Source organism: Cherax quadricarinatus, chromosome 84, assembly GCF_038502225.1.
Source record: "Cherax quadricarinatus isolate ZL_2023a chromosome 84, ASM3850222v1, whole genome shotgun sequence".
Lineage (NCBI taxonomy): Eukaryota > Metazoa > Arthropoda > Malacostraca > Decapoda > Parastacidae > Cherax > Cherax quadricarinatus.
This window is the reverse complement of record NC_091375.1, coordinates 10,821,113-10,831,183: the sequence shown is the minus strand read 5'-3', so window position 1 is coordinate 10,831,183 and position 10,071 is coordinate 10,821,113. Positions and strand designations below refer to the sequence as shown.

Here is a 10,071-nt window from a genome sequence, read left to right as displayed (position 1 = left end):
ATCCACTGCCCCGCTGTTATCCGTAACCTGTTGCTCATCCATCTCCCTTTTGCCACCTGATGGCCCCTCACCAACATTATTGATCTATAGTTCTAAGCTAAGGACCTATCACCTTTGAAAATAGGTATCACATTTGCCATTTTCCACTTATCTGGCACCATGCCAGTCATTATTATTATTATAATCAAGGGGAAGCGCTAAACCCGGAGGATTATACAGCGCCTGGGGGGGGGGATGTGGAAGGCATTCAGACTTAATTAGGGGAACTGGAGCACAGATCCAATTCCCTAAATCAAGAGCCCCTCACCAACATCAAGGAACCTTCCTTGAGGGGAGTCATTATTATTATAATAAAAAAGAAGCGCTAAGCCACAAGGGCTATACAGCTCCATGCCGGTTTATAGTGATATGTTGAAAAGATTAGCCAGAGGTTTGCTAAGCTCCTTTTTACATTCAATGGGCTGCAGAAAACAATATGAAGTTCAACGATGAGAAATTTCAATTACTCCGATACGGTAAATGTGAGGAAATTAAACCTTCATCAGAGTATAAAACAAATTCCAACCACACAATAGAGCGAAAAACTAACATCAAAGATCTGGGAGTGATCATGTCGAAGGATCTCACCTTCAAAGACCAAAACATTGTATCAATTGCATCTGCTAGAAAAATGACAGGATAGATAATGAGAACCTTCAAAACTATTATAATTATAATAATGGAGGAGCGCTAAACCTGTAGGATTATACAGTGCATCTGGGGGGGGATGGAAGGTATTCAGGCTCAATTCAGGGAACCGGAGCACAGATCCAATTCCCTAGATCAAGAGCCCCTCACCAGCATCAAGGAACCTCCCTTGAGGGGCCTTCAAAACTAGAGATGCCAAGCCCATGATGACACTCTTCAGGTCGCTTGTTCTATCTAGGCTGAAATATTGCTGCACACTAACAGCATCTTTCAAGGCAGGTGAAATTGCTGACCTAGAAAATGTAGAGAACCTTCACGGCACACATAACTGAGATAAAACACCTCAATTACTGGGAGCACTTGAAGTTCCTGAACCTGTACTCCCTGGAATGCAGGCGGGAGAGATACATGATTATATACACCTGGAAAATCCTAGAGGGACTAGTACCAAACTTGCACACGAAAATCACTCCCTACGAAAGCAAAAGAGTCGGCAGACGATGCAACATCCCCCCAATGAAAAGCAGGGGTGTCACTAGCACGTTAAGAGACAACACAGTGTCAGGGGCCCAAGACTCTTCATCTGTCTCCCAGCATACATAAGGGGGATTACCAATAGACCCCTGGCTGTCTTCAAGCAGGCACTGGACAAGCACCTAAAGTCAGTACCTGACCAGCTGGGCTGTGGTTCATATGTTGGATTGCATGCAGCCAGCAGTAACAGCCTGGTTGATCAGGCTCTGATCCACCACGAGGCCTGGTCACAGACTGGGCCGCAGGGGCGTTGACCACCGGAACTCTCTCCAGGCAAACTCTAGGTTATGCAGAGCATTCCGTGCAATTTTATGGTGTTCCGTAGCTCGATTGCTAGCGCACTCATCTCACACACTGAGGTGTAGTGTAGTCCGTTTAGTGTAATGCAGCCTTGTTTAGTGTTGTATAATCTTGTTTAGTGCAGTGTAATCTTGTTTACTGTAGTGTAGCCACCCAGGATAACCCAAGAAAGTCAGTGCATCATCGAGGACTTTCTTATTTCCAGTTGGGTCCCCATTCAGACTTGACCCCCCAGGATGCAACCCACGCCAGTTAACCAACACCCAGGTACTTAGTCGATTTCTAGGTGAACAGGGACAGCAGGTGTAAAGTACTATGACTCGAAATACCTACTTAATGCTAGATGAACATGGACAGCAGGTGTAAGGGACTAAGTCCCAAGTAGCTACTTACTGCTAGGTGAACAGATACAGCAGGGGGATAGAAGGCTGACTTGGGCTTAATTCAGGACTCTGGAGCACAGATTTAATTCTCTAGATTATTATCGTGGGGGAGCGCTAAGCTCGGGGGATTATACAGAACCTAGATCAAGAGCCCCTCACTAGCATTAAGGAACCTCCTTCGAGGGATACAAATATACAGCACATGGGAATACTGTTGCATCAACATCCACCAATATTCCATCGAATTATAATCATGGGGAACGCTAAACCCGTAGGATTATACGTACCTCTAGGGGGGATGGACGGTATTCAGGATAAATTCAGGGAACTGGAGCACAGATCCAATTTCCAAGATCAAGAGCCCCTCACTAGCATCAAGGAACCTCCCTTGGTTTTCTTAGTAAAATGCCATTAACTGCTTTTTGTGTCTTAACATACTTGGCAGTATATTCTACTACTGGTATATATTTAAGCTTTGTGTAACAATTTTCAACATTATAAATGCTATAAGATCAATCGCATCTGCTAGAAAAATGTCAGGATGGATAATGAGAACCTTCAAAACTAGGGATGCCAAGCCCATGATGACACTCTTCAGGTCACTTGTTCTATCTAGGCTGGAATATTCCTGCACACTAACAGCACCTTTCAAGGCAGGTGAAATTGCTGACCTAGAAAATGTACAGAGAACCTTCACGGCGCGCATAACGGAGATAAAACACCTCAATTACTGGGAGCTCTTGAGGTTCCTGAACCTGTATTCCCTGGAACGCAGGCGGGAGAGATACATGATTATATACACCTGGAAAATCCTAGAGGGACTAGTACTGAACTTGCACACGAAAATCACTCACTACGAAAGCAAAAGACTTGGCAGACGATGCAACATCCCCCATAGTTGAAAAGCAGGGGTGTCACTAACACGTTGAGACCATACAATAAGTGTCAGGGGCCCGAGACTGTTCAACTACCTCCCAGCATACATAAGGGGGATTACCAACAGACCCCTGGCAGTCTTCAAGCTGGCACTGGACAAGGACCTAAAGTTGGTTCCTGACCAGCCGGGCTGTGGCTCGTATGTTGGTTTGCGTGCAGCCAGCAGTAACAGCCTGGTTGATCAGACTCTGATCCGCCAAGAGGCCTGGTCACAGACCAGGCCGCGGGGGCGTTGACCCCCGGAACTCTCTCCAGGTAAACAGTAAACAGGTGATATGACAATATAAAAATTATAATCAAAACCAAGTGCTAAACCCACAAGGGTCATACAGCACTGCAGGGCAGGGTGTGCTCGCTTATTTAGAGACTACAGTGGACCCCCGCTTAACGATCACCTCCAAATGCGATCAATTATGTAAGTGTATTTATGTAAGTGCGTTTGTACGTGTATGTTTGGGGGTCTGAAATGGACTAATCTACTTCACAATATTCCTTATGGGAAAAAATTCGGTCAGTACTGGCACCTGAACATACTACTGGAATGAAAAAAGTTCGTTAACCGGGGGTCCACTGTATTTAGGAAGGAGAGGACAATATACAAAACAACCACTGTTAAAAAATAGCAAACTTCCAAGCATTTTTGTGATTTCTCACAGTCATTTTGCATCATTTATAAACGTATACTGTTGACATTTAAAAGAATATGAGCAACAGAGAAGACTTATGTAGGATATATAAATAAAACACATATTTCAAATAATATACTTTTAAAAATTATTTCACATAAAAAAATCGCACTTTCTGAGAAGAGCTCAATATACACACACGACACTCAAATGTCTGTACAGTATAAACAGGTAAGACATTATTACATTATCACTGGTACTGGTCAACCTTGGAGACAGTTCTAACCCAATCTGTTGGATTTAAAAATCCAGTTAATATGCAGAAAGATAAAAAATATAACTTAGATTTTTAACCAGAGACTTTTAATACATATGGATTTTTAAAATGAATTTTAAAACCCACACGAGATTCTAAAAGTCATATTGATAATTAAAACTTGCAGGGATTTTTAAAAGTCATGCTGATTTTTGTAAAACCCAAGATTTTTAAAACCCACATGAATTTTTAAAATAACTTATTTTTAAATCAACATGGATTTTTAAAATGTACACTAATTTTTAAAAACCACTGCCTTTTCAAGAACATATGCATTTTTAAAGCCCAAATAGACTTTTCAAATGCACATATTTTTACTAATGCAGAACTTTAAAACCCACTTGGATTTTTAAACACAAATGGATTTTTAAGCCCAGATAGGTTTTTAAGCCCACAGATTTTTAAAACCATATAAAATTTAAAAACCATACCATACGGATTCTTATAAACCAACAGAGAATTTCAGAACCAAGTGCCTTACAACAGTTTGCCCAAGAGTTAGTTGGTGATAGATGTCATTAATTTTTAATAATAATATTTGAGAACAGTAAAGTGATCATCTGTGGTCAGGACAGTATTACAAGACTGTAGTGATAACCTGTACAAGTTCATACAATTCAACAGTAGCCTTTGACAAAATTAAAGCTTTTTCTTTTATATATATAATACGAATAACACTCAAATAAAAACTATGAAAGAGGAGACCACAAGGAAGACTGGAAATATAAATCCATGTTAAGTTAAATAAGTGTGAAACTAAAGTGTCTGAAAACTAAAAACATCAAACTTAAAAAAAAAAAAAAAAAAAAAAAAAAAAAAAAAATACAAAAAAAAAAAAAAAAAAAAAAAAAAAATAGAATTTAAATATACATATAAACATAAAATAAGATCAACAATTAAAAACTTTAGAAACATGTTACCTTGAACTTTTTGCAGGATGATTGTGTGTGGTGGTGATGAGAGCTAAAGCCATACATCAGCCTCACTATTACCACTGAATGATGATGATGAGAGCTGAAGTCATACATCAGCTTCACTATTACCACTGAATGTATTCAATTCCTTAAATAAAATGCCCTACACAAATGTTTGACTTTCAGATCCATGTAAACATTTAAAATGCACAGCCCATTTTTTTGAGGCAAATACTTGAGCATTTTAAATTAGTTTAAGTACCAGTTCTTCAAGTGCTTTATTTTATCACAACTGCCATTGTTCACTGTCACTTTAATTGCAGTGAACAAAGGAAAGCTAACTTTTAAAAGCTGGGACACTGTGTTTGGGACAAGAATACCTGTGTTTGCTGCACTGAAAGAATTGATGAATGTTGCTAAATGAGCCATCGTAAATATTAGATAGCACTGAAGTTGGGCTATTATTATTTCTAATATAGAAAGACATATCTTTATTGAAATCCTTTCTAATTCTTTATAAAAAACTATCTATATGGTACTTTGACCTTATATTCAAACTTGACAAGTTTGTTTAATAACAAACCCAAAACTCTTTATGGTTCCTTGAGGGACCTATTAAGCAGATACAGTTTCAACCAAAGACTTCTTAACAATGTCTCCCAAGTTTTCAGCTGCTTCAGTTGGATTTGCATCACCATCACTCATGATTGCATCTTTGTTAGAACTAACAAGATGACTGGTATTGAAGTTGAGTGGTGGAGGTGTGTTGATAGACTGAGTCAATAATGGCTGGTCAGAGTGTGAGGTGCCAATGGTACTGTGTGATACATTCGATGCTGAGTTGTCTACCTTATAGCTTCCTCCAACCATGCTGGAACACCCACTTGAAGTTGCTCCGGCTGAGTATTCAGTGCAGATCTCCTTGCTAGGCCCGACTAAGGAGGATGCTGGAATGTATCTGCTGGCTTTGTCTGGAGAAGCAGAGGAAATAGCCTCAAAGTTGGGTTGAAAATCACTGCATTCATTTACATCAGTCTTAAATAAATTTTGTGTAGAAGCACTAGGTTCATGGTACTGTCCAAAGACTGTAGCAGCAGAGTTGTCATGCACCCCAGGCATACAAAAGTTGTTCTGAGTGTAGGAGCAGTTAACAGGGGCAGGGACAGGAGCAGGAGCAACAGTACCAGAGTATGGAAAAGAAGTGGACACCAAATTGGTGGAATTGGTGAACTTGGAGAGAGAATTGTAGGTCTCTGGTGTGGGCCGGGGAGGAGGTACTTGGGGTGGTACCTGCGGAGGTACCGCTTGAGGAGGTACCACGCTAGAAGGAGGAAAACTGTGGCAGGACCCATATGGGGCAGATGGGTCAAAGGTTGTACCCAGTCCACCAAATACAGAGCATGTCCCAGAGTTGTAGTCACCTACACTGTCTGCAAGAAGAGGATGCATCTATTAACTACCATAAACAAGCTATACTTGTTCTACACTATCAAGTAAAAGAGTATGGAAGAAACATATGACCAAGCTATCTCACTAGACTCACGAAACTGTAATAACAAAACTGCAAACAAACCACAATAAGGGTGGGGCACAAACTCTCAACAAGCGGCTTACGCACTGGCCTGGAGTTTTACGACTCGCTTGCCATGAGTTTGAGCCCCACCTGAACCGTGGTTTATCTCACTATTATGTACAGTAATCAAAACTGTACAGGAGGTGTCCCAATTATGAGGGAGTCCCATTCCAAACTTTTCAACTCACAAATGCATTGGTTGTACAGATAACAACAATACTATTTGCACAATGAAAGATTTTGTTTCACATGCTTGTACTGTGGCTGGAAGACTATAAAAGTTACATTTGTAGTTTAGTGCCCAATTTTCTATGTGCAGATTCATGTACAGTAACTTGAGGCATTTGTAAGATGGGAACCTCCTGTCTTTTACAAATATGTGTAACAAGTCTAACTTTCTGCTACTAATGGGTACTCATGAAGTTTTAGATCAGAAAATAAACAAACAATTTATAATTTAAATAACACCACTACTACTACTACAGTGTGTCTCTGGTGCTCTATCTCCTAAAACTTAAATTGGTAAGGAATATTCATGTAAAAAATATTCAGCAAACATTATAAATTCAATGTGCTGAATTTATTGGCAAACATTACAGGTGCACCTGAAATAAATTATTTAATTTAAGTGTTAAATAATTTAAATTTCTATACCACAGAGGCCTATTCACACAAGTACGTACAGTATACTAAACACAGAATAATTTAATCAAGTGTAATGTGAAATATAAGAGAATAAGAGGAAGGAAAGAGCAAGGAAAAGGATGAAAGGAGGAAAAACACAGTGGAAGAGGAAGGAGGGAGACAGAAAGGAGGAGAGGAAGGGAAAAAATGAGGGAGAGGTTACACACACTGTAAATGGATAAGGGGTGAAGAGGTTGAATAGGGCAAGAAAGGTAAGAGGGGGCAAAATGAGGGAATAAAAGATGGAGGAGGGAGGAGGTGAAGCTTGAGGGAGGGAGGAGGTGAAGCTTGAGGGAGGGAGGAGATGAAGCTTGAGGGAGGGAGGAGGTGAAGCTTGAGGGAGGGAGGGAGTGATGCTCGAGGGAGAGAAGGATTTTGGAGGTAGGGGAAAAATATTGAAGGAATATATCTTAATACTGTATAAATAAGTACCAGTTAAAAAGCTGCACTCAAACTAGAGATAACTGAGTAATAAGGAAGGTAGAAGGCCATAGAGTGATAAAAGTTCATGCTCAAGGTATATAAATAATACTAAATTCTCTCTCTCTGCTGCATTTCAAGTCAGTGATCACCACTAGGCTTCTCATTTATGTCTATAGATTGCAACCGTTGAGTGTGTTGGCCATCATTTAAAAACATACTATACTTGACTTGTTCACAGAATCTCTACCTCAGGCAGATACAGGTAACTAATTCATAAATAACCCACACTGCTGAAAAGAAACATTTCAATCATCATTAGGAAACATCCTGGTCCAGAACAGACCAAAATGTTTAGTTTCCTCTCAAAACTTGGGCATTTGTGAACTGGTCCAGTCACATCATTGTGACTTTTTTTTTTTTTTTTCAACAAGTCGGCCGTCTCCCACCGAGGCAGGGTGACCCAAAAAAGAAAGAAAATCCCCAAAAAGAAAATACTTTCATCATCATTCAACACTTTCACCACACTTGCACATTATCACTGTTTTTGCAGAGGTGCTCAGAATACAACAGTCTAGAAGCATACACATATAAAGATACACAACATATCCCTCCAAACTACATTAATAAATATCTATAGACTATATTTCTAACATATATTCATGCTTAAGTACATAATCTAATAAAATTTAACATGAGAAAACACACTATTTTATAAAATATTTTCGTTCCCAAAATACAATAAAAATTTATTTTAAATTCAACATTACAAAATATATATGTATCACAATGTCAATATGTATGTACTTCCAATGTGAAAGCAATTAACCGACTCACTACTATAGCTTCAAAAACAAAAAGGAGAGCAATAGTGAGGCAGTAAAATTTACCGTATATATATCTGGAGAATCGGTTCCAAAAGTTGCCACCACTAAGTATATAACAAGCAATCAAACCTATACAAGACAATGCATGGTACGAAGATTTTAAATATTGAGCAAAAAGGGACAATACAGTGACTGGAACAATACACATAGGAGAGAGAAGCTTATGATGATGTTTCAGTCTGACCTGGACCATTTACAAGTCAGTCACACCATTTACGAGTCACACCATTTACGAGTCACACCATTTACAAGTCACACCACTGCAGTCACACCATTTACAAGTCACACTGGACCAAAACGCTGTCATAAGCTTCTCTTTCCTATGTGTGGGTTATTTGTGTATTTTAAGTACAGCCTCTCCTCACTTAGCAACGTACTTGTTTACCGACAACTCGGACTTACGACGGGCTCTCTGACTAGTATGCATGCCTAAATAATGCATATTAGAGCTGATTTCCTCTATTCTGTTTATTACAATATACAGTACACTACTGTATAAGCATTTAAAAATATATTAAAAATGTTACAAATAGTGCAAAGGTGACATTAAAACAATATCAAAGATGGTTGACACAAACCCACTACTATTATAGTATACGTCTTGCTTAGCGAAGAATTCATTTACCGGCGTGGTCTTAGGAACGGAACTTCATTGTTAAGTGAGGAGAGGCTGTATTGTATGTAGAAAATTACTTGACTGTCACAGAGTTGTGAGTATATAAAAAAAAACAGGTGGAGGAACACCATTAATGAATAATTCAATATACTGTGATATGATAAATATTCAAAATTTAAGGGAAATAACTGGAGAAACCACACTGATTAAACCCAAATAATAGCCAAAAATAACTGGAGAAACCATATGAATTAAACCCAAATATTAGCCAGAAACAACTGGAGGAACAACATGTATTAAACCCAAATACAAGTACCATCCGACTTACGACCGAGCTTGGTTCCGACCAACCAGTCCTAAGTCAAAATGGACGCAAGTCGAACCTTAGAAAATTGCCAACATACTAGGCAGGGCATAATGTCAAACCTTAGCTATATAAAGTACCTACATAGTATCATATGTTACTTTTTACTAAATATTTTACTACTGTATATGCTGCCAGACATACGGTCGTAAGTACAAGTGGTCGTATGTCGAGCAGGTCGTAAGTCGGATGGTACTTGTATTAGCCAGAAATAACTGGAGGAACCATATGAATTAAACCCAAATATTAGCCAGAAATAACTGGAGGAACCATATGAATTACACCCAAATATTAGCCAGAAATAACTGGAGGAATCATATGGATTAAACCAAATATTAGAAGGTAAAACAAAGTCCAGTGGCTAACACCAATGAAATGTCTGTTGCTCCTTAAAAGTTCCTCATCTTCCAGTACATACCATGTTGAATGTACACAGAGGGCGGTGCTCCTGGGCCAATCATCTGCCGGGACTCGAAATGAGGGTACAGCTGCGAGTTCACTGACCCAACACAAGGAGTCATCTGTAAATCACATTACATATCATTACCTGCATGTCAACCCAGTTCAGGTGAAAAAAATAAAATACAAATTTGGTAATTATCACTTAAATACAGTGCATCATAATTCATCTTACCTGAATGCAAAAATATTTCAGTACTTTGGGTAACTTTTATATTTGCGATACAATGCATCAGCGAAAAAAATAAATTATGAATCTGGGAAGCAATTAATGAATTATGAGCACCACTATCAACAACTGCCAATTTCTGATTGATGTCTCATTCCAACAAATTAAACCCAATGATAAATAATAAAAGAAAACTTTTAGTT

At 38.9% G+C, this 10,071-nt stretch overlaps 1 protein-coding gene across 6 annotated transcripts in view; it reads right to left on the bottom strand.

Annotated features, from left to right (window-relative positions):
- Positions 1 to 3,586: 3,586 nt before the first annotated feature.
- Positions 3,587 to 10,071, bottom strand: part of Axud1 (AXIN1 up-regulated 1) — a 92,353-nt gene continuing 85,868 nt past the window's right edge. For 5 of the 6 annotated variants that reach the window (XM_053799560.2, XM_070103058.1, XM_070103055.1 and 2 more), the window contains 2 exons: positions 9,659 to 9,761; positions 3,587 to 6,126 (listed from right to left, as the gene is read on the bottom strand). In XM_053799560.2, the coding sequence (XP_053655535.2) occupies positions 5,312 to 6,126; positions 9,659 to 9,761 (918 nt within the window). In that variant the 3' untranslated portion in view covers positions 3,587 to 5,311. The remainder of the gene's footprint in view (positions 6,127 to 9,658; positions 9,762 to 10,071) is intronic. The other variant, XM_070103059.1, reaches the window with a different exon arrangement.